Below are 26,143 nucleotides of genomic sequence, written 5' to 3'. Positions count from 1 at the left end.
GCAACTTTCATAATCCTTGCATTCAGTTCAAGACAGACTTGCAAAAACTAAAAAGAGTAGCCTAAAAGTGATGAATTTCTCCAATTCAACACTGAATAGGAAGACAACATGACTGATCAATAATTTGTTTGCACAAAATTATATGAGAAATTGTTACATTTTCTTATCATGCATGGCACAGATATAATATGAAGCAAAAATATCAGCAAAGGAATTTCAAGAAAGACGAATTTTTACAGTAGATTTCTGGTCTGTAATTGGTTTATTAGAAGCACACGTCAAACAGAAGTGTATATGACAGACATTTACCAAAGCACTTTGACAGAGGTAATTTTTTTGGTAGATTTGCTGACTCCTTGCAGGGTAGACTTACCTCACATAGTTTGGAGTTACAATAAATAGTAGCTAAATTATTGTCTACCAATTCCACATTAATCGGTGGCAACTGCTCTTCCGATTCCAGTTCTGTCAGACACCGTTTGATGTCCTGAATTAAACCAATAGCTTCCCTGAAACATAAGATAAAAACATTATATATTAGCACATGGCCAACAGCCCTCGACCAATCAGAGTCGCGATAAAGTGTGGTTCTATTTCACTTAGATCAGGGCTGTTATTTCACAAGTTTGATTGCTGTCAAAATGTCATTTGATAGGCTAATACGAATCTTTTCTCGGCCAGTGCTAAGTCGGTTAGATCACGCCCCTGAGTGACTGAGAATTTGAACTCTGGCTCACCTCGGACCGTGATCTAACCTATACTTAAATGACACCAAATGTTAGCAAATTATTTGGTTTATTATATAGGGATGTAGGAGATGTATTTCAAAACATGGTTTTCCAAGCTGGTTTAATTTATATCTAATTCTGTTTAAAACACAAACTAATCGCTATTGCTTCATCAATTTATTGTAACAATTACAAAAAGTTGGGTTTTAGAAAAATTTATGTTTTAATCCTTTGACTGCCAAATGGCAACTTTTGTCATGTTTCACAAAACAAATTTATTTTTCATATTAAAAAAAAAGTTATTGAGAGTTTGAGTACATTCATTCTGAGGGTTATGAGAGAAGGTTTTAGCAGCTAAGTTTTTAGACTGCATCTCTTAGAAACTGATCAAAATGTACAAACCTAGACTCGGCACCAACAGCAATGACATGGGGTTTCTTTTTGCTGATAAAGTCTTTCAATTTCTCCATATCAGCTTCCTTTCCGTCACGTTCTCGTTTCCAGTAACTATTACGTCTCAGCATGATATCTGGCAATCTGATGAAATCCTGGACTTCGCCATCACCATCAATCAAAGCACCAAAAGCTGGTACTTTTCTGTATTAAAACAGTACCATATTATTCATTTTTATTATTAGGAGTGCATCTCACAAGGGTATTTCTATGGTCATAATAATATGAGCTTATTACGAGGATACCTCAAAGTATACATGAAGACAGTACAGCGGAAGTACCGACCGACGCGCAGCTGAGGGCGATGCGACTGCGTACTGTCTGAGTGCATACTTTGTAGTATCCTCGTAATAAACTTATTATACATCTTTGCTTTCCAAGGCTTATGCGCCATATTTGAAATTCGCATTTCCTAATATAGTAGGATGAAAATACCCTTTAATAATGCAAAATTACAGCATGGCCTAACTCATGGCGTTACGGTGACAGATGTATAATAATAAATCTTATTTTAATAATCCAGTAAACAATAAATACAACTTTTAGTTTAAGTGTGATTCTAATAGAGCAAATACTGAACATAACAGAATTCCAGTCACATTTCGTGTCAGACCACTTGAAAATGCTCAAATACTGTAAAATCACTTGGTATTGCGAAAGAAATTTTCCTGGAAAATGCTAAATTTTGTGACTTTTACTGGGGTCCTTAACCCTACGATTGCCATATTTGTTTTCTGCTCAAATTGTGAGTGAACATTTTTACAAATTTTTCTGTAATTTTCTGTTTGATAATTTTGAACAAAATGGTTACAATTTGCAATTGGCTAAAATTATTGATCAAAATTCTCTGGGAAAAAATATGAAAAACAATTATGTGTATGTTTTTTTGTGACGATGGCAAAACAGGAATTTTGTCAGTTACAAACTTTATTAAATCATGAATATTTTTTTGTGGTTAAAACAGTTTACATTATTTTGAACCAATGAGATTCTTGTCGTTACTTACTTATCGTCTGAGTAAGCGATTCCCAAAACTTTTAAACCCATGGGTCCTGGGCCATCCAAAAATTCATCATCATCGTCCATCTGCTGATCAGCCTGATATGGTGCTATCTTGATCCAGTTAAATGCTGTACGTGTTGACGCCTGCAATCGGGAATATGATATATTTTATTACGCTGTACGGTTTCAGAGAAGATCGCTAGATTATCAGACATAGTACAGGTATCTTTGATCACGGTGGTTTCACAGTGCTCAAACTTCCAAAAAAGTTTCTTTTTAATAATGACAATAAAAGATATTGTCCCATAATTATTAATATAAATAATGTTATATTGTTATGCTGTCCAAATTTAAATAAAAAAATTCATCAATTGAGTGGTGAGCGACAGATATATTTAGAAGACAGTTTTAGTTATTATAATATGAATAGCTATAAATCAGGATGAACAAAATGGTGGATTTGATGAAGTACTCAGACTTCAATTTACTGCAGGTTTCAGAGAAGATTAGTTACACAGACATGCGTCAATTGGTTATCTGCTCAGTGGTGTCAGAGAAGCGGTGTAATTTCATGATTTGGAATAGATCAGAATATTACCTTAATAATACAGTCTTTAGACTCTTTTAGTAATTTCCCTCTAAGTTCTTTTTCCATGTGAGGATAGAGGATTTTATTCAGTGCCTTCTCAATGGCTTCAGTTCGTAGTTTGTTCCATTCCTGTACCATGTGACTAAACTCATCACGGTAATAAAGCTGTTTAATTTCATCAAAGTATGTCTGGTATCTGTCAAAGTGAGAATTGTACATATTACATCATCATGTACATGTAATATTAGGAGTGCTACCAGTTTTGAGTTTTCTCAAGTGGTGCCCTTCTATGCTTAATCACATCAGTGTTCTGCCTTGAATACCAACTGTGTGATTGTAACCATGGTGCTCTGAGAAATGCCATGCTTGTCTGACACCGTCACACTCAAAATCATTACCACCTTTTTCACACCTTTACTACTGTCAATGATTTTCGCAGCTGTTGTTCTATGAGAGTTGCCTTTTTTTTTAGCAATGACCAAAGAAAGTCAGGAACAAGCAGCCTGTCGGCTGAGATAGCTCCGCTGTTAGCAATGCACATGGCAATTAAAGAACAGAAGATATCATTAGAAAACGAACAAATCTGAGAGAGGTCCACATGTAGTACCTATATGTATAATATATCAAAGCAATTGGACTTGCGGTTTTAAACAAGAAGTCGAAAATATCACTTTTTACCAAAAATTACAAAAATATTCATCAAAATTAGAGAATTAAAGATATCATTATGAAATGAACAAATCTGAGAGAGGTCCACATGTAGTACCTATATATGTAATATCAAAGCAATTGGACTTGCGGTTTTCAACAAGAAGTCGAAAATATCACTTTTTACCAAAAATTACAAAAATATTCACCAAAATTAGAGAATTAAAGATATCATTACAAAATGAACAAATCTGAGAGAGGTCCACATGTAGTACCTATATATGTAATATCAAAGCAATTGCACTTGCGGTTTTCAACAAGAAGTCGAAAATATCACTTTTTACTAAAAATGACAAAAATATTCACCAAAATTAGAGAATTGAAGATATCATCATGAAATGAACAAATCTGAGAGAGGTCTACCCAAGGTACATATACACCAAGTATCAAAGCATTCAGGCTTGTAGTTTTCAAGAAGAAGTCGAAAAAGTAAAACATTGACACGGACGACGACGGACGACGGACAATCACTCATATGATAAGCTCCGCTCGACAAAGTCGACAGCGGAGCTAAAAAGCTAAATTTATTTGCATAGACATATACTTGTTGTATCTTGTAGTCTATTTACATAAATCACTGATCACACCATAGCCCATGCAATTTATATGCTAATTATTATGCAAATTAGCCACCACCCACGACCACAATTCTGGGGAGAACACTGCACTGTTTACACTTAATCACAGGTGTTCTACACTCAATCACAAGTGTTCTACACTCAATCACAAGTGTTCTACACTCAATCACAAGTGTTCTACACTCAATCACAAGTGTTCTACACTCAATCATAAGTGTTCTACACTCAATCATAAGTGTTCTACACTCAATCATAAGTGTTCTACACTCAATCACAAGTGTTCTACACTCAATCACACGTGTTCTACACTCAATCACACGTGTTCTACACTCAATCACACGTGTTCTACACTCAATCACACGTGTTCTACACTCAATCACACGTGTTCTACACTCAATCACACGTGTTCTACACTCAATCACACATGTTCTACACTCAATCACACATGTTCTACACTCAATCACACATGTTCTAAACTATTCTACTATTTCCATCTACTCACTAAATTCGCAAAAGAATTTTACAAACAAGCAGCCTATCGGCTGAGATAGCTCCGCTGTTAGCAATGCACATTTCAATTAAAGAACTGAAGACATCATTAGAAAATGAACAATATGAATAGTATCAAAGCAATCGGACTTACAGTTTTTAACAAGAAGTCGAAAATATCACTTTTTACCAAAAATTACAAAAATATTCACCAAAATAAATAGAGAATTGAAGATATCATCACAAAACAAACAAATCTGAGAGAGGTCCACATGTAGTACCTATATATGTAATATCAAAGCAATCGGACTTACAGTTTTCAACAAGAAGTCGAAAATATCACTTTTTACCAAAAATGACAAAAATATTCACCAAAATTAGAGAACTGAAGATATCATCACAAAATGAACAAATCTGAGAAAGGTCTACATGTAGTATCTATATATGTAATATCAAAGCAATTGAACTTTTGGTTTTTAACAAGAAGTCGAAAATATCACTTTTTACCAAAAATTACAAAAATATTCACCAAAATAAATAGAGAATTGAAGATATCATCACAAAACAAACAAATCTGAGAGAGGTCCACATGTAGTACCTATATATGTAATATCAAAGCAATCGGACTTACAGTTTTCAACAAGAATTCGAAAATATCACTTTTTACCAAAAATGACAAAAATATTCACCAAAATTAGAGAACTGAAGATATCATCACAAAACGAACAAATCTGAGAAAGGTCTACATGTAGTATCTATATATGTAATATCAAAGCAATTGAACTTTTGGTTTTTAACAAGAAGTCGAAAATATCACTTTTTACCAAAAATTACAAAAATATTCACCAAAATTAGAGAATTGAAGATATCATCACGAAATGAACAAATCTGAGAGAGGTCCAAATGTAGTACCTATATATGTAGTATCAAAGCAATTGAACTTTTGGTTTTTAACAAGAAGTCGAAAATATCACTTTTTACCAAAAATATTCACCAAAATTTGAGAATTAAAGATATCATTACAAAATGAACAAATCTGAGAGAGGTCCACATGTAGTACCTATATATGTAATATCAAAGCAATTGCACTTGCGGTTTTTAACAAGAAGTCGAAAATATCACTTTTTACCAAAAATGACAAAAATATTCACCAAAATTAGAGAATTGAAGATATCAACATGAAATGAACAAACCTAAGAGAGATCTACCCAAGGTACATATACACCAAGTATCAAAGCATTCAAGCTTGTAGTTTTCAAGAAGAAGTCGAAAAAGTAAAACATTGACACGGACGACGACGGACGACGACGACGGACAATCACTCATATGATAAGCTCCGCTCGACAAAGTCGACAGCGGAGCTAAAAATAATTAAAGTTGTTTACAGTAGTTTTTGAATTTCGATTTCATTAAATTAAAAATCTAAAGAGCATAGTCATAGACAATAGGAATCACCATCTCCACATTTCTGTTATATTTATCAAATAATTCTTACCCTGGTTGTTCCTCCATGTCGATACCAATAGTTGTTTTAAGTAACTTATCTTCTTCTGCCAGATGAAGCTTCAAATACTGCTCTCCAGCCAAGTCTCTCACTGGTTTGTTTTTTAAGTATTTCATAAGGAAGCAGTTATGCGATTCATCAATTTCCTGAGGGTCAAAACAAACACACAATTTACAAAATGATAACCAAAGTATGGACGCATCTATCAAAAAAAAACTTTTGATATTTTGTGTTTTTTCACAATCATGTGTGTTCTATGATCAGGTACTGGTGTTCTACCCTCGGGTGCTGGTGTTCTACCCGCGGGTGCTGGTGTTCTACCCGCGGGTGCTGGTGTTCTACCCGCGGGTGCTGATGTTCTACCCTCGGGTACTGGTGTTCTACCCTCGGGTACTGGTGTTCTACCCTCGGGTACTGGTGTTCTACCCTCGGGTACTGGTGTTCTACCCTCAGGTGCTGGTGTTCTACCCTTGGGTGCTGGTGTTCTACCCTTGGGTGCTGGTGTTCTACCCTTGGGTGCTGGTGTTCTACCCGTGGGTACGGGTGTTCTACCCGTGGGTGCTGGTGTTCTACCCTCGGGTGCTGGTGTTCTACCCTCGGGTGCTGGTGTTCTACCCTTGGGTGCTGGTGTTCTACCCTCGGGTGCTGGTGTTCTACCCTCGGGTACGGGTGTTCTACCCTCGGGTACGGGTGTTCTACAGGGTTTGCGCTAGTGTCTCAGCAAGACGAGTCCCACTTACCAAATTTTAAGAAATTGAAATTTGACCCTGGATAACTTTCATAGAGATTGGACCCCAGCTTGCCTGAAAACCTGGGTCCCTCTTCAATAGTTGGAGCCCGGGAAGCAAAATATGGGGTTAACGCAATCTCTGTAATCTACACTCAGGTACTAGAGTTCTGCCCTCGGGTGCTGGTGTTCTACCCTCGGGTGCGGGTGTTCTACCCTCGGGTGCGGGTGTTCTACCCTCGGGTGCGGGTGTTCTACCCTCGGGTGCGGGTGTTCTACCCTCGGGTGCGGGTGTTCTACCCTCGGGTGCGGGTGTTCTACCCTCGGGTGCGGGTGTTCTACCCTCGGGTGCGGGTGTTCTACCCTCGGGTACGGGTGTTCTACCCTCGGGTACGGGTGTTCTACCCTCGGGTGCGGGTGTTCTACCCTCGGGTACGGATGTTCTACCCTCGGGTGCTGGTGTTCTACCTCGGGTGCTGGTGTTCTGCCCTCGGGTACGGGTGTTCTACACTCAGGTACTAGAGTTCTGCCCTTGGGTGCTGGTGTTCTACCCTTGGGTGCTGGTCTTCTACCCTTGGGTGCTGGTGTTCTACCCTCGGGTACGGGTGTTCTACCCTCGGGTACGGGTGTTCTACCCTCGGGTACGGGTGTTCTACCCTCGGGTACTAGAGTTCTGCCCTTGGGTGCTGGTATTCAACACTCAGGTATGAGAGTTCTACGCTCAAGTGAAAGGTTCCATCAAATAAATGACAGAGAAAAATAAAACATAGCGATATCCTAACTTGGTTTCTAGGAAACAATCGTTTTGAGATTTCCTCGTACTCTCCTTTGACAGCTATTTTCAGTATTAGCAACTTCATGTGTCTGAACTCAGCACAGCCACAAATTGCATTAATAACTATTACAGCTATGCTTTATATATTTAATCAAATTTAAATCAGAGATAAAAAGCAATCAGTGAACAAATCCAGCTACAAATCATATTCTTATGGCGCCCTCTGGTGGCCATATCTTCAATTTATTCGGATGGGGTACAATAATTAAAATTATCTGACTATAATTTCCACAATTTCGGCAACACTACAGTTTATTACTTGTATGTTATATGCACACATACAATTCTAATTATGGCGCCCTCTGGTGGCCATACATTCAATTTATTTGGATGGGTACAATAAATAAAATTGTTTATTATAATTTCCACTTTTTGGCAACTCTACAGTTTATTACCTGCATGTTATATGCACACATTTAATTCTAATTTTATTTCTTTTTTTAATTTACCACCAGATACGGGGCATGCTGTAGGCTATAGCCGCTAGCAGTCTTACCTTGATGCCTTTTTTGGTTGGAATGACTGATATTTTGGCTCGTTCATAATAGGTTTGTCTGACACACTGTCTTACCAATGGGTCGTGAGCCAACTGCATGGCTACCATGTAAATAGCTCCTCGTAAGACATTGTCTTCCGTGGGAAATTGTCTGCAATGAATTAAGAAATGCTATGTTTTATTTCTGTATTACAGATTGGATAGTTGGTTTCAACCATCCACAAACCCACTTGTCAATTTAAGCTCTTACACATTTGTTTAATTTCATGATAGACATATCGTTAAGTTTGAACATTTTACTGGGATCTATGGAACAGCGAGCCCAGTGACATTTTGTAAATTTACAGTACTTCCAGACATGGGCGATTGAGAAACTCAGCAGTGCGCCCTCTAACAGGAACGAATTTGTAGATTCTCAAGTAAAAATGGAATCCTCCAAAAATCAAATTTGGTCAGCCTGTTAACTGAAGAAGGATGAGAGGTCTTCAATTATTTGAAATCATTCTGTGGTGGCTCCCAGTGAATTTTGACGACACAAACTAAAATGCCTCTGATTTTTATACTTGTTTATTTTATCAAATCAGTCCATAAGTAAAATACACATATATAAATTTCAAGGTAATCAATATTGTATCTGTCTGAAAAACAGCATACTTCATAAATTTTCGCTATTTTCGCTGAAGGAATGATTCAGTAAAAATAAAATCAAGCAAATATACCTTTTTCCTGTATTTTTTAATTTCAGTGAAAATAAATTTCATACAAAACACCCAAAAAGTCTTTTCAGCGAAAATTGATTCCAGCTAAAACAAAGTAATTCACAGTAACTAACTAGTAAAAATAGACGTAGAGGGCACACTGAAACTCAGTCACAGACTCAATCTGGAAAAAACAGAGGCAGGGAAGAAAACTGACCAGCACAACGTTTAGCACTTCACACACAAACACATCAAGTGAGAAAGATATGTGTAGCAACTTACGAACACAAGTGTTCCTGCGACAATTCACTTGGTTCAGAAGGCCACTGATCTGTATCATGCCTCTGATAATTATCCCGCAAATTCTCGCCAAACTGCTCGGGTGTCAAACCAAATTTTTTGGCAACTCCGTCTGAAAGAGAATATTATCAGCCCATAACAAGATCATCCATGATGGGCTGTGAGATTCTATCACTGTGCTGCCGTAGGCATTATTGTACAGTAAATAATAATTGTAAATGCTAACTTTTTGACATGACTTTGCATAAGTACAAAGCACATGTGCTATGGAGGATATTAATGCTTATCTTAAACAAATTGAAGCAGATCTCTAACAGAAGCACAAATAATGCAACCCAGCAAGCTCAAATAACCCATAACATCGCCAACACTTACCTAGTCCAGCCTGCTCACACAGCCCGTACATTCCTTTCCGGGCAGCTTGCTTAATTTCTTTACTTGTACCACTCACATCCTCAGTCGGCTCTTCCTTGTCTTCAACTACAACCTCTCCATCTTCTCCATCTTCTCCCGCCTCCTCTCGTTTCACTTTCCTCTTCCGCACCTTCTCTGCATTCTGCATTTTGGGAATGTCCCTACCATAGTACAGCAAGAACTGCATGTACACATCTTTCAGCTCCTCGGGAGACTGCACAGCATCAAGCCTTTTTAGCAAATACAATTAAAAGATAAATTTGCTAAAGTGCACTCAATGATACAATAAACAACAAATGTGGGATTTCTTTTCACTGTTTGATATAAATGCCTAGACAGAGCCGTTAATTAGCATATAACTACCTAATTTGCATATTTATTATGGTACTTAACATAATTGTTGCCAAGCACTGTGAAACTACTATGCTTAAGCTTTTTCACCAGACTTTCTCGACCAAATTTGTTGGCATTTTTTTTAGTATTCTTCTGGAAATGAAATCTAATTTCAGAAAGAAAATTTCAGATTTGACTCAAAAAATTGGCTACTTTTGTCCCAATCTTCTAAAGGAAATTGCAAACTATAAACGAACTCAGTTGTAATCAGAGATATTCCAAGGACAAAATCTTGGTGGTTTTCACTGAAGAAATCTCCAGCCCATGAGAAATACGCATTTTGATCTTCACTGGAAAGTTTTGGGACTATTTTATTTCATTCATACTTTTGTAATGATGTTATACCACCCAAAAGCATGTAAAAAGTAGTGCCACTGGCCTAACTACAAAATGGTGGAATAAATAACAGGTCAAATTATTAAAGCTTTGTTAAATTTTTTGGTTCATGTTTTCTCCAGTCAACTTATCGCACTCACAATCAAATCAAAGAAAGCTTAGAAAGAACTCCCATGTGCTGAGAGTATTGGAGACACATTAAATATAATTCGAAATTACTTAGCTGAAAACTAATTATGCAAATCAGAAAATTAATATGACCAGATTTGAGTGTAAAACTAATGAGGTCTGCGCAATGTAACAGAAAATCTATGTCTCCAAGTTTAATTGAAATGTGATTAGAACCAAAAAATTATGAATTATTATGCTTATTAGGGAATTAATATGAACAGATTTTTACCCCAAACTAATTAGGTTTGTACATTGTCCTAGAGCATCTTTGTACTAAGTTTCATTGAAATGGAATAATTAGTACCGTGAAAACTCCAAAATTTCGACCCCTCTAAAAATTCGCCCGGCTATTTATTTGCCGGGTTTCGGTGTTTTATTTACCTCCAAATTTTCGACTCCACTAAAAATTGCCAACTCATTCTTATTCGAAAATTGCGACCAGTTTTAGTTTTCCCCCAAACGAAAAAAAAAAAACGATGTGAGCGTTCAAACGGGACCTTCCTCGAAGGCATGAATCCGGGTTTCTGATTGACTGAGAGATTTTTATTTTATTGGTAACGAAAATATATTCTAAAGAAACGAAGTTTCAAATAAAAACGAACACAAAAATCTCGGCATGCTGAGTTTCTGAATTGTTGATTATTACTGTACTCAGTAGTGATTATAATAATGTACACAAAATAAATGTGTTGAATGGTTATGAAATACAAATAAAAGTCAACTTAGTTTCATAGTAAGCGAATGATTCCGGTCTCGTATAAACGTTTGATGCTGTAGGATATCCACCATGTTCTCTTAGGTCAAATAGGTCAAATCGCTAATTAACCAATCAAAAAGCTGGATGATGCCAACGTGTTCAAATTACCATAGCTTATTTAAATATGTTAATGTTATTGAACGCAATGCGGAAGAGATTGATGTTGTAGTACGATATTTTGGCTTGGATTTTGATGCGAAAACGGCATGATTTTTTTTAAATAAAAAAATTAGTTGTTTTTAAAAAATAAACTGGTCATCTGAAGAATAATTTAACATTGTTCACAGTGATAACAGCTCATTCTCGAAAGGAAGCTTACCCGCTCACGCTAGTCACGATAAAAATCATACACGTGTACTCTTGAATAGACAAACGTCAATGACTACGGTAAAACTTAGACTCTATTTTAGCCGGCAGGATTGATTGAAATGTCCGAAAAATGACGCCAAAATACACCTTAAAAGTCCCATTTTATTTTCTTAAATCCCATTTTATTTTTTAATCCAAGGGCGAATTTACGGCAGAATTTGGTCCCTCAAATAAGGGACACGTGAGCTTTGATTCTAACCGGATACATTGCACTGGGTCGGGGAGATAGTTTGCTAAACTTCCATGCATCTTTTGTCCAATGGGTACCTGTACTTCGAACATTCGCAAGTTTTTCTAGGTAGTGCGAGACAGCTTTGTCTTTTGACCTATTAGTTTTGTGCTGACCTCTTCTCCGCGTCTTGATGTTTTGTTTTGCTTGTCATAATACTCACTGATTGATGACTTTGTTTAGATTTTGAGTTACAACTCGGCCACGACCTTTGCTTTTACCGTGAAACATGAGGAAGTTTACGTCAATTGACGGACATTGCATTTTTTAAAAACTAATGAAGCACACTGTCTATCATCCCCATTTTTTCATTTGCTGATTTCTATTCTGAAAAATTCGACCGTCCGAAAATGCACCTTAATTTTGACTCTAAAAACACGTCACATACCTAACACCAATTATTTAAAACCGGTCGAAATTTTGGAGTTTTTACGGTACTTTAGATATCAGTGTGAAAGCTTAAAATTGGTTAATTATGCAAATTAGGTAATTAATATGTACAGATTTTAACCCACAATTATTCAGGTCTGTCTATTGTCCTACAGCATCCATGTACATTCATTGATATGTGATGTATAGTACCTGAGATATCAGTGTGAAAGTTGGTTAATTATGCAAATTAGGTGATTAATATGCACAAATATTTACCGGAAACTAATTGGGTCTGCATAATTCTAGATTCATTGAAATGTGATGATTAGTACTTTAGATATCAGTAAAAAAGCTGAAAATTAATTATGCAAATTAGGTAATTAATATGCACAATTATTTACCCTAAAACTAATCAGGTCTCTGCATAGTCCTAAAGGATCTATGTACCAAGTTTCATTGAAATGCGATTATTAGTACTTGAGATACCCGTGGAAAAGCTGAAAATTAACTAATTATGCAAATTAGGTGATTAATATGCACAAATATTTATCGAAAACAATCAATCTCTGCATAGTCCTTGAGTATGTAAGTACCAAGTTTCATTGAAATGTAATGCTAACTACTTATATCAAATGCTGAAAATTAATTAATTATGCAAATTAGGTAATTAATATGTACTGATATTACCATAAAAACTATCAGGTCTGTGCAGTGTCGTATGACATCTATGTACCAAGTTTCATTGAAATGTGATGATTAGTACTTGAGATATCAGTGGAAAAACCAAAAATTGACTAATCATTATGCAAATTAGATAATTGGTATCCACGGATTATTACCAAAAACTAATCAAAACCTAGCATTAGTTCAGAGCATCTATGTACCAAGTTTCATCAAAATCCAATGAGTGGTTGTTTAGATATCAGTGGAACAGTCATGGAACCACTAAAAAATAGCTAATCAGTGTTTACTCTAGGACGCGCGATTGCGCGATTCCCCGCCTACTACACTTTGTGCGCCCTTAAAAAAATACTCCAAGGGCGAAAATCGCCCCTTTCTTCACTGCCCATTGAATTCTTTTAATGATGGTCTGTGCGTGTATTGGACTGCGACGCGCCGAGTAGCTTGCTGATACAAATAACAATCATCCTCCCACATATTTCGTTTAAAATTGTGCGTCCTTATATTTGAAAACATTACATTGTAACCTTCTTCGGGTATGCGTACGTAAGTTGGAATAGCCCACATTGAGTTTCTGAAGTGCGTGTGTGACAGGGCGACGCGTTAAGCAACTTGGCGAGGCAACAATAAATTGTTCTTCCCGCTTGTTGCGTGATTTAATTAATTATTTCGCGCGTCAGAATCATTTAAAAAAATATTTATTATTATATGAATTTGCAGCGTTATATGTAAAAAAACACCACTTGATGTGTGTGTCACGTTTAATAAATTACGTCGGGTTTTCGATTCACCCATGGAGCTCATGATGCACCGTTGTTTCACGGTTGACATCTCCGGTGATACCAACAGGAAACTCATCGTGCCAGCGATGATTTCGATTGAAGACCAACTTTAATCATGTTTATTCAAAAATAAACGTAACTACAGGCATATGACAAGAAAAGTGCTTTAACCCTTAACATGCTTCAATTTATCTGACCATAACGTTCCCCCCACTGCATTCTTTTCAAAAAAAATAAGACAGACAGTCACTGTGGATTCAATAATCGTAACTTTTTTATTTGCCATGCAAAAGTCAATAATGTGATATGTAAACATATCTAGAAAAAACAATCTTTCATAATATTGTATTGTTATGACCACTTATAGATTTTGTGGTATACATTTTGGGTATAAAAACAACAGTTTTAGTAAAATTTAAATAAAAATATTATTCTTCTATTATTTAATATTTATAAGTCAGATGGCTATCATTTATCTGAGGAATTTGTTGATATTCTGAAAGTATGCATTTAGAAAAAAAAATTCGGACCATATATACACAAATTAGCATATCATTTGCATATCATTTAGCACCAATGAATGACATTTTATAAAAAAAGACTACCTAAATAAGTCGTTATAGTGAATGAAATAACCAACACTTGGATTTGCAGTTTGTGATCATCAAACAGTTGCCACTCCTTATTGATGTAATTTACACAAATTTGGGACTTTATTTTGATGTAATAATGATTGTTTTTGGTAAAAAAAAATTAAGACAGAAATTATGTAAATGTCCACGAAAAAAAACTCATGGAAGTAAAATATATAAAATATTGAACAGAACTGTAAATATATTATATGAAGAATGTGATATTTTGATAACAAAAATTGCATTGTAATAAATAAATTTGCATATCATTAGCATACCCATTAGCACCAACAACAGCTGTTTTCATCGTTGCGTGCAAGATGACCATTTGCGTAAGCATTTGTCTGCTCAACAATGCAGATAATGTCCTCATCTTTAAGAAATAACTTGACAAAATCTAATGCGGTTGTGTTTTCCGGCAATTGAACATTGAGTCCCGGAACACCGGTGAACGGCGGTACCAAAATGTCGTCGCCACTTGCTTTCGATGACCAACCAAGACGAGTATCGTCGGCAACTTCCACTCCAGAATTTTGAATCTCCCACTCGGTATCATCATTCGGAATATCACCAAAATCGATCTCTTCCGCAGTAAAACCTTCAAATTCGTATTCAGAATCAGAATCTGCAAATATTTCGTCCCATACAGCTTGTATTTCAGGGTCATTGAAATGCAAATTTGGCGTCGCCATTTTGATTGCGTTGCTAGTCAAACATTCAAAGTTAGCGGTCGAGCTATGGAATTTGTACATGCAATTTGCATATTAGGCGGGGAATCCCCGGTTGAGGCAAGAATAACACACACATATACACAGGTCAAAGTTTATTTCATACGTTTTTCGGCTTTATTGATGATGTACTCCACATATACGTCATTCAAAACAACGCAATTTCTCAGAGGGTCGTTTACGATTATTCTCGTACTTCGCTGTGGGATTCAGACGCGCTATTACGAGTATTCTCGTACATCGCGTCTTAAGGGTTAAAACAATGCATGCAGATCGTAACACTTGCTCAGTCAACGCAGATAGCACCCCAGCGCGAAAGACTAAGGCGCCATGTTGTTGAAAGTTTGAAAGTTCATCGCTACCATATATGGGAGCAACAAGTGACCTGATGCGTGAATTCACGTTTTTAATTGGATAACTGCTTGACACGCTGTCAAGCCCGCCAGATCGGCACAGCTCTCTGATGTGCGTAGTTTAGAATTTCCGATTGCAACTAAATTAATTAAACAATGAGCTTGCATTATGTTTGGGGGGGGGGGCGAGTGTGTACCCAGTTTTTTTGGAATTTCCATCTTTGACGTAACTGGGTCACGGTGTTATTTTTTGGCTGATTTGCGTAATTTATACAAAGCTGTATGGAACGAAAGTGTTGTACTGTGAAGTTCTCGCTGAACCCACCCATGCTAGATCACGTCATAACAAATGACTAGTCTGTTTTCACCCGTAAAAAAAATAATTTGAAGAATAGATCGAAACAAATTGGCGTCGTTAACAACGTGAAGAATGAGTTTATCAATAATTTGATAGACAACATAAATGCACGCTTCCCGGAAGACAGTACCAGCGTCATTTCGGCATTCGATGTATTGGCAATGCGTCATCTCTCCTTGTACCCGCCGACCAGATCACGGCAATGAGAAATTGGAGACTGTGATCGCACATTACGGTGTTGATAAAGTAAACAAGGAGGGCCAAGTTTATAAAGCTCTTATCGATCCAGACGAAACCCGGCATGAGTGGTGTTTATTAAAAACACTAGTGATGCAGCAAGCTTACCCTCGTGACAATTTTATTTTACTGTGGAAATTGATAAACACGAATCATAAGGCCACGGTACCAAATTTAATAACTTTGGCAAAGGCAGCTGTTGTTTTGCCTGTGAATACAGCAATCTGTGAGAGGGGATTCTCTGCCCAAAACAAGGTGAAAACGTCCCTCCGAAATCGATTAGAAGAGGCTTCTTTGAATCGTCTGCTCACCATCCTAGTAGAAGGTCCTCTTGCGAAATTTGATGCCAGTGAAGCTCTCAAATTATGGCAAAGCAGAAAATCTAGACGTATTTTCCAGGTTTAGAGAAAATAAAAATAGAATACTAAATACATGTTTCAGCTTTCCCTTTCAGCTTTTTGTGTTTTGGCAATTATTACTACAATTGTTCATGAAACATATTGCACGTTGTGTTGACAGGATTTCTCTGATTGTATGGTAACATGTGCAGAATGTTATTAACATTAAATAAATAACAAATAATGAAATTATTGTGTGGACTATAATTATTATATTTGCAAAATTACATACATTTCAGAACACAAAATGAAGAACATAACAATTGGTAACAAGTGGAGAAAATAATGAACAATTACTGCCAATGTTTTATTAAGAAAATTTATGCTTATTAGAAATTCCCCCCTTGTTACAGAAAATCCCCCTCTATTTTGATCTGAAGGGACGACAATCCCCCTCATAAATACAAAGCTGGAGAAAACACTGGCTAATTATCATGCAAATTAGGTAATTAATATGCACGGATTTTTACCAAAAATTAATCAAATCTGCGCATATGTTCAGAGCATCTATGTACCAAGTTTCATCAAAATCCAATGAGTGGTTCTTTAGATATCAGTGGAACAGTCATAGAACAGCTAAAAATTAGCTAATTATCATGCAAATTAGGTAATTAACGAGCATGGATTTTTACCAAAACCTAATCAAATCTGCGCATTGGCCCAGAGCATCTATGCACCAAGTTTCATCAAAAACCGATGTATGGTTCTTGAGATAACAGTCGGACACACATACACACACACACACACACACACACATACACACATACACATACACACACACTAACTGCAAAGACTCCCATTTTGTGCTTCGCACATGGGAGTCAAAAAAGATATTGGGGCAGAAATATGTGAATCACGATCAATTTGATTGATGATCCTATATCGTAGGAATTCTTACCTTTCCATATCAGTCTCCGTTAAAGGCCTGATGTTATCAGGTAAGCTGGCGTCTACGTCATGAGGTATCAACTCAAACTGGTAATTCTGCATTTTTTCAAACAGTCGCTTCAGATTCAGCTTTCTGTTTCTTAGTTGTGTCCACTACAATGAAATAAAGCACTCCATTATACAGAGAATAATGGAATAACATTGAAAATTTTGTACAACTACAGATGGTCAGCGAGAAAGCCACACTCATGTAGTAGTTAATAGATGTAGCGAAACTTGAGCACACCGCTACATTGTAGAACATGTTGTGGATATGCCATTTCTATTTTAAGAACAAGTAAGATATTTGCTCTATTACTAGCACATACTTAATATAATATTGCATTTTTGATTTCAACATCCAAAATGAGTGCAATGTAAGCTTATGAGTTGATACAAATCAACTGTTACAATGTATGAAACAGCTCAATGTATAACAATTTTATACTGTTGTTAGATTGTACATTTTTATTATTATTGTGCCATGTGTTAGTGCCAGAAATTAAATGTTACTGTTATCTCTTCTAAATTTTTTTATGTGTAAATTGCAAATATATTCACACAATCACACTATACTAATTTCCCATTAGCAAAAACACAATATTCACACTTGCAATAGAAACACAATATATAAAATTATTGTAATTTTTATAAAAACACTGTTAAACACATAGTATGAAATTGTTGGTTTGTGCACTCCAATTAGAACAAATATGCTACTGTAGAAGTACTCATTTTCACTGGTATTTAATTTTACTATTTTGATATTTAATCATATTTTAAAGACATTTTTCAGTGAAACAGGTATTTGTATATGTCTATGTGGATTTAATTAGCAGAAACTAGCAAAAAGTAAAATTCAATGAAAAAGTAATGATTTTACAGTACAGTGCATGTTGACAGTGAAATAAGTGGCTTGAACACATGGAAAATACTATTAGTGGAAATAGCAGGGTTCTCCCAAGAGCATTACAGAATGTGGGTTTCGCTACTCAGTTAAGCTGATAAATAGACAAATTAGAACAAAAACAATACAGGCATACTGCATTATAATGCAAGTTACTGTAAAATGACTAATTTTAACTGGGTTTAAATTTCGCCGATTTACCATTTCAGGGATATTCATTGGGTTTTAAATTCACGGTTTTATCATTTAGATGATGTGTTCTATGCTAAATTTTAAATATTCACTGGGTTTTAATTTAGCGCATTTTCCAGTCAGCGAAATAAGCCAAATTAAAACCCAGTGAATAATTAATCCCTTTACAGTATCAGCTACTTTGAGCATTGACACCCATGGCAGAGATATGGACGTACCTTTTCATCCCAGTGGTATATCTTCCATAAGTCATATATATTTAGTTCAGGCTCTATGTACTCTTTACGATAGAATGCTATAAATGGAACCTGAAATATAATATATTACCATGGTAACTACAGTGAAATGTTTAAATAAGGCTTGACACTCACAAGATGGTGTCTAAAAATGTGTGTTCATTACTATGTACAGTACAGTACTAAGTGGTCGACAAACAACCGTTGAAAACACCATACTTGACAAATTACACAATGTTTTTTGCATCACTTACTTCAAATTGTTGATTTCTTATAAAGTTAAGCGCTTCCTTAATCTTGCTGACAGTACTGGGTCCTTTGCTTTCAAACGTAGAACTAACTTGACTTGTCTCTGAACGTAATGGATCAGACACATCCTAAGTGTGAAAACATTGAACGAGTAAATACTACTGAAGGTAACTGAAGTTATCATTGACAGAGCCTTAGAACCATTACAAAAAACGTCAGTCAGTCACATCAAAATTTAACTGAATATTCAATGATAACATGTGTAAGTTTGAGAGAAATTATTCAAGTTATTCTGGCCACAACGACTTGTAATCATTATATCTTACCAAATTATTTTATTTACAAGCAAGGTAATCAATTATTCACAATAAAACTATTAAATATTTGAAGGAAGGAAAAAATAGAGGTGAAACATTTTACCTGTTGGTACATTGTATAATGTAAATTACTTTATTTTGGTAAATTACTTAATTTTTACTGAAGACATTTTGGCATCTTGTATGAAGTATATTTTCACTGATTTTTGATGAGTAAAATATAGGAATTAAGGTATTTTCACTTGATTTTATTTTTACTGATTCATCTCTGCAGCAAAATAGTGAAAATAAAGTACTAAGAAAGACATAACAGTTCCCAGTGATGCATAATACATACAGTCAAAACTAGTTAGTACGAACTCTGTTACAACAAATTAACTGGGTCCAGTTTGAAAATCCATTATCCCTATGGAAATTGACAACACTTAGAACAAACTTGTTTATTACGAAAACACACTTAATACGAATGGATTTTCTCTGTAACACCTAACATTTCAATCACTCAAACAGCTGCGAAGTTCTTAAAACGAACCGCCAAATACACGGTGTTACGCTTCCGCTGTTGTAAATGGGGGTGAGCTGTGATGAGTAAATTTGGCCATTCACGTGGCATAAAAATCCTTTGTGTACGTGACTTTCGGTGTCTACTCTCAGCGCCTTGCTGCTCAAGTTTTTAATTTTAAGATTCACAATAAAAAAGTTTGAAGCATGGACACTATAAATTCTAGATAATTACTGCGATTACGAGTGAGATGCCAGTTTCCGTCCTGACTTCAAAATGTCAACATCTTGTGTCAAGTCATTGAACACCGGTTATAATGAATAAACTCACCAGGAACCTTGATATTCGCACTAACAAGGTTTGACTGTACTATTGATTTATTCTGACCACAGGCCAATCAGTCATCTGTACACAAGTTACTATTGAATTAAGTACAGCCCCTCTCATGACACTAACCTGCATTGTAATTGGAAGTGTCATGAATGCGTGTTTGTAAATCCATTCCGCTTCATCATCTAGTTCTTCATCTTTAGTCATTCTCACAGGAATCAACCGTAGCTATGGGAAACAAGAATTTATCATTATCTGACTTGACAGTTTTGGTGCTCTTGACAATATCTAAACTCACAACTATAGACCCACGATGTCAGCAATTCATCATAATGCACAAGTGAAAATATTAAGTTCTTGTTCAGTCACTCCAAACATTTCGATGCATTTTGAAATTTTGCACCTGTGAGCATTGCATACATGGAACAGCGAGAGAAAAGACCAACAAACCTGAACAGAATTTATATCACAAAATAAAAGTGAAACAAACATACTAAAAACACAGCATATGTCAAGCCAATGTGGATCATCACAAATATCATCAAAATATCTGTGTTAGAAACACCATTGAGCTGTACCGTGATTAAACATTTATTGATAACAAAACTAAGTTTTCAGAATTTTGGACAAAAATTACTTACATTATCTGGGGCACAAATTACTAATGCAGTTGCTGATGCTAACAGTGACACAGCTCCCGTCAGACAGATAAGACACTGTTACCTTGTTATAATGAACACATTTAGGATGAATTTTCCAATATAATGAACATATTGCATGTCTTCTGATCAAACAAACTCAATGTATAACCATTATAATGAACAATTCACTATAACAATTTTACATCCCCAAAAGAGTTTGTTATAACAAGGTTACAGTGTATCTCTCTTTCATTTCAGTCAAGGTAATAAATGTTATCTAAAACCTTACCTTGAATCTCTCTGGCATGTCAGCCGTCCTGATCTCTTTATCCAAGTCAGTAAAATGTCCTCGTTCTAACTCACTCGGTTCAAATACTTCGTATATACTGAGCTTAGTGGCTTTCTTTTTATCTTTCTTTTTAACTCTCGGCCTTACTTCACTCTCACCCTCCTCCTCTTCCTCATACTGGTCAAAGAGGGGCAGACAAATGAGTAATCATGATGAATTTATAGACATGGCTCCTGCAGATCTCATCATAACATTTTTATGGACTGATTGGTGAATTTAAGAATTAGTAAAGATGTCCCTAAATGGGCAATTAATTATTTCAAAACATACCTAGGTAAACTGGCTTACAATATTTGCTTTATTAGTAGCGTTGAATTATAAAGATTTTTCACTGGGCAAAATAGGTAGATAATACTTTGTAGTATATAATTTTTTAACTATGATTGTGCAAAATACTGCATCTGAGAATTAAAATGACAGACATTTACTCCATATTCAATCGATCTTCAAATATTCTGTTAATTCCCTTACCGCAAAATTAATTATTTGTTTGATTCGACCAGACAAAAGACAACCACTGACAATCAAATCAGGGAATGAGTTTGGAATGTTTTTGCAAAGACTAGCTAAAGAGATAAAAATTAGTTTCACAAAGAACAACCAAGATAACTAAAAATTATAAAATGCATCCGATTTTCAAATCTCTCTATGAATAATAATAAATATCAATCTTGATTTCAAAGTTGTCACTCACATCCTCGTATTCATCTTCCTCACTTTCGTACTCGTCCCCGTATTGATTAAACTCCTCAATGTCAAAATCATCAATACCAAATATATCCTGAGCTTCTTGCAATGCTCTGTAAAACAAACAGAATTAACATACATGTACATACAGCAAGTGGGAGGAAAAAATAATTTTGATGGGCGGTGGTTGTCGCATTGAATATGGATCCACTGAGATGTAAACAATGCAGTGGCTACTGTAAAAGGGTTAATTATTCACTGGATTTTAAATTTGCTTATTTCGCTGTCTGGAAAATGTGCCAAATTAAAACCCAGTGAATATGTAAAATTTAGCATAGAACACATTATCTAAATGGTAAAACCGTGAATTTAAAACCCACTGAATATGCCTGAAATGGTAAATCAGCGAAATTTAAACCCAGTGAAAATTAGTCATTTTACAGTATTTACATCAAATTATAACACGTACTGCAAGACAATCACCATTATTTTGAATTTTCAGCTTACATACTTTTCTTGGTAGCCTAGGTATAAATACATAATGAGTAACAAGAGTAAATTCAAAAAGACCTAATGAAATCAACTCAAAGAGTCTGGTGCACTTCTAAGATTAAGATTGATGGTAAATGCTTCATATCCATTATTAACTAAAACAAGAACCACTAGATCTACTTAGCCCAACCTCAAGATACATAACAGGTAAAATGCGCTAGAGGAAAAAAATTGCTTAGTATGCAATTACTGAATTAGAGACTTGGTTAAAAAAAAATTTCTTGCAGAAAGTTATTTTTGTAGCATCTATACAACAGTGTAAGAATATATCAATGTAAGTTATACACATCATTGAATAAGGTTACTGTTTTTGGGGAAAACATTCCATTTACAATTTAATAATTTCACTGCACCCATCAAAGCAAAAAAAAAAAGATTTTCAAATTACAGACTTACGAATCAGTGTATCTTGGTTTCCTTCTATCTTTTTTCCTTCTGAGTGGCTCTCCATCATCACCTACTATAAAATCATCATCCTCTGTAAAACAAGAAAAGATAGAACACAAATTAAATACAGTAAAATACTTTATTTTGCTGAAGGAATGATTCTATGAAAATAATATGGATGTACCCTTTTTTTCCTATAATTTACATTCAACTCATCAAAAATCGGTGAAAATTAACTCAATACAAAATATCCAAAAAGTCTATTTAGCAAAAATGAATTCCAACTAAAATTAAATATTACTGCCAAGTTCAGGTAAGATTTAATCATCACATGCTGAAGATTGCCATAAGAACCTTGACCAATAGTGTTCCCATGAGAGAAACATGAATTCAAAAATCACATGACTAATGATCAGATAAATAAACATATGGAGGCACTCTCAGATGGTGTCTAAGCTTCACACAAAAACCATTCCTTCAGTTTCATTGGGACAATGTATATGAAATAAGTGATTGTTCAAATTCATGTGAACAGAGGCAGATATGTATCAAACGTCCAGCGTTTTTAATGTTTTATTGTTGCCAATTGTTCTGACATTCCATTTGCTAGTGTTTTAAATAGTGTTCCTAAGAACCTCCATTCCGAATTAAGGTTAATCAACACATTTTGATGAATGTGGGTGGGTTCAAAGTGGAAGTGAAATAGTAACACAGAGCAAACTATTGAAACTTTGGTGTATTCACGAATAGGTCTGTACCCCCTTTTTTATCTTTTGGAAGTGAATCTCCAATAGAAGTTCGATTGTAGGCTGGAACATTGACTTACTGTGATACACAAATATATGCAATGCCGGTACAACACAAAGCAAATATGGCATTAGTCCCAGAGAGTGGTTAGAATCAGAGGAGTACCGGACTCTGCTGTAAATTTTGGGTTTTCAAAAAAATAAAATGGGACCAAGAAATCGCCCAGCAAAAAAAAAAATTGTATCAAGTTTTAGATTAGCTTCTGCAAAAGTTTCTTTCGTCTTGGGTGGTCAAACTGTCGGCATTAAAAGTCAACGTAGGTGGATTTTTCAATGAAAATAGAAGTCCAAAAAAAATATTTGATGATCATTTTTTTTAATTTTGAACACCGAATAAGGGCTCACCAAGTGTGAAATCGCAGAGGGCAGTTTTTTTGATGGGCGAATTTACGGCAGAATAAGGTATATAGCAGGATTAGTGAAATCAAGCCTTACCTGATTCCTCAGATCCTTCTGAGTCAACAAGATCAGCGTACTGTTTGTCTTCCTCGGCTGGCATGGCTGGAGCTATGGAATCCTGCAAGATGATTCACAACAATATTTACACAAACCACAAACAAACATGCAAGTGTATCAACACTCAATAAGCGAACGGGGAGCAACACTACTAATAAATTTAACACGATATGGGCCTTTAAGTGACCATTTTCCAACTGATTGTCACACTGCCATACTTTTTTAAAGTATATTTTGTGAGATCAAAGGTGTTGCTTCAATCTTAATGTTGCATTCCCATTTTGAAAATATGTGAAACATTACTCCTAGAATAATCTAGCTTCCTATTCTGCAGTTAATTTCTCATTACTCATCCACAATAGATATTGTAGATATTGGTGATGGGAAAGTACCTCACAGATTGCAATGTGGGACTGCAATTTTAAAAGTGATTAACCAGTAATATTGTTGCCTGTAGAATATAATAATTTAAGACAGACTAACAAATTGTTGAGTGTTTACATACTATAATGTATTGAAGTTGTCATAATGCTCAATGTACCAGACTCAGCTAGAAAATTTACCAGCCATGCAACAGTCAAACATCAATTACGTAGATTCGAACGCAGAGGATTGGGTAATCATTTTACATTACAGTACAAGACACATGTTTGTCATCACAAAGTATACTCATTTTATTAGACATTATACAACACACTACACAGTTTTTATATTCATATATAAAATTATCTATTGTGCATCACACAATGTCTACGCTATTCAGTAGACCATGGAATGCATGCATAGATAGATAAATGCAAGACGCTATAGACTGTCGCACTGTGATGTCGTACGTTTACATTTCTGCCAACCAGCATGTGAATAGTCGCTCGCTTATCAGCACTATAACCTTGCGATTTGCTGTGACAATGGTGCTCGTAAGCTGTTTAATAAACAGAGACACGTATGTATATTTAGGAGTACCGTAAAATCTGCATTAAAAGTCGCATTTTTAATAGAAGTCGCACCCATTCTTTTTGAACAATTGAGAATCAAAAATTCACCATTTCTCATATGTGTAGATGCTCTAATAGAAGCCGTATCCCTTCCGTTGCATTTTACGATTTTAATAGAAGCCGCAGCTTCTAATACAGATTGCACAGTAACAGCCATGAACTATGTCGCTAATTTATTTCAGATTGTGAATGAATGGTTCTTGCCAACCAGCCACTGCGTATGCACACAAAACTTAAACAAGTGCGACTGCCTATAAAACACCATCATGGCGTCAATACAATTCAGGGGTGACTAGTACTTTGTAATACATTCCCTAAGACACTGACATGACATGTAGTTTTAGTGTACAAACCGGTGGCTGTCTACCGCTGGTGAAATCCTTAGACAACTTCTGGATCTACCACAGTGAGTTTAATTAATTATAAAGAAGATTTTACAGTGTTAGTAGAGGGAACAACGAGAGATTAGTAGAGAAAAGATGAAGTGATCAAAATAGCTTTATGTGAGCTAATCAGAATTGGTGTGGAACTACCATACTCGTCCAGCTTAGCATCCAGTGTACCCAGCTTAAAAAATCATTTTTTTTAAGGGGCTGGGCACTTAATTGCGCAAACCCACCCCTAACTTTTTCACCACCGGACTTTCTCACCCAAATTTGTTGGCACTTTTTTCTTGTATTCTTCAATACGAATGTAAAAATTATCAGGGTATGGCGCAATTTTTTTTTTTCAAATTTTTGAGTGTGTAATATGAATTTAACTCCTTTCACTAATGCAACGGGTCATGTAAAATCATAGAGTAGTTTACTCGTTCAAACTTCATTCATGATAGTCACAATAGAAAAGTAAAACAATGTTAAATGACCGGGTTTCATGATTGATGGTTCAATTTGGTGTTTTGATGGGCGCTAAGCTGAAAGTGACCCCGAAAAAATAAGAGTGGGTGCTTAGTCGAGCATGGGCGCTAACTCAGACAAGTACGATAATAACACTCTTCATGGAAACATAACACTTTTATCTCATACAATGCAGTTTGTAAGTCATAGAAAAGAAAGACAAGAATCACAACAAAGACAGACACAGACTCAAGATCCAAGTGTGTTATTGTAACAATTCCCCCAGTGTATTGATCATCACACGAGATTGCAGAACGACTTTCTTGTTACGGTAAAAACAGCCAAAATTTTGTTATGGAGATGGCTCTGGATGTTATAAAATTAGATCACCTGAATACTGCCTTAAGTTAAAATATTTCTGATTACCAGAACTGTAGATAAACTAACAATAATCAAT

General features: G+C 35.6%; 1 protein-coding gene across 1 annotated transcript in view; it reads right to left on the bottom strand.

Annotated features, from left to right (window-relative positions):
* LOC100376052 (transcription elongation factor SPT6-like) overlaps positions 1 to 26,143 on the bottom strand; it is a 47,623-nt gene that overhangs the window by 14,730 nt on the left and 6,750 nt on the right. The window contains exons 5-20 of the mRNA XM_085491150.1: positions 23,835 to 23,916; positions 22,603 to 22,684; positions 21,662 to 21,767; positions 20,908 to 21,084; positions 20,104 to 20,205; positions 18,834 to 18,956; positions 18,562 to 18,651; positions 17,216 to 17,358; positions 9,483 to 9,751; positions 9,090 to 9,219; positions 8,110 to 8,260; positions 6,043 to 6,197; positions 2,782 to 2,968; positions 2,188 to 2,327; positions 1,131 to 1,325; positions 374 to 509 (exon numbers count right to left, since the gene is read on the bottom strand). Of these exons, the coding sequence (XP_085347276.1) occupies positions 374 to 509; positions 1,131 to 1,325; positions 2,188 to 2,327; positions 2,782 to 2,968; positions 6,043 to 6,197; positions 8,110 to 8,260; positions 9,090 to 9,219; positions 9,483 to 9,751; positions 17,216 to 17,358; positions 18,562 to 18,651; positions 18,834 to 18,956; positions 20,104 to 20,205; positions 20,908 to 21,084; positions 21,662 to 21,767; positions 22,603 to 22,684; positions 23,835 to 23,916 (2,268 nt within the window). The remainder of the gene's footprint in view (positions 1 to 373; positions 510 to 1,130; positions 1,326 to 2,187; positions 2,328 to 2,781; positions 2,969 to 6,042; positions 6,198 to 8,109; positions 8,261 to 9,089; positions 9,220 to 9,482; positions 9,752 to 17,215; positions 17,359 to 18,561; positions 18,652 to 18,833; positions 18,957 to 20,103; positions 20,206 to 20,907; positions 21,085 to 21,661; positions 21,768 to 22,602; positions 22,685 to 23,834; positions 23,917 to 26,143) is intronic.

Source organism: Saccoglossus kowalevskii, chromosome 16 (genome assembly GCF_978046115.1).
Source record: "Saccoglossus kowalevskii chromosome 16, keSacKowa6.1, whole genome shotgun sequence".
NCBI classification, from domain to species: Eukaryota; Metazoa; Hemichordata; class Enteropneusta; family Harrimaniidae; genus Saccoglossus; species Saccoglossus kowalevskii.
Note: the sequence above shows the minus strand (reverse complement) of the source record. Positions and strands in the feature narration are given on the sequence as shown.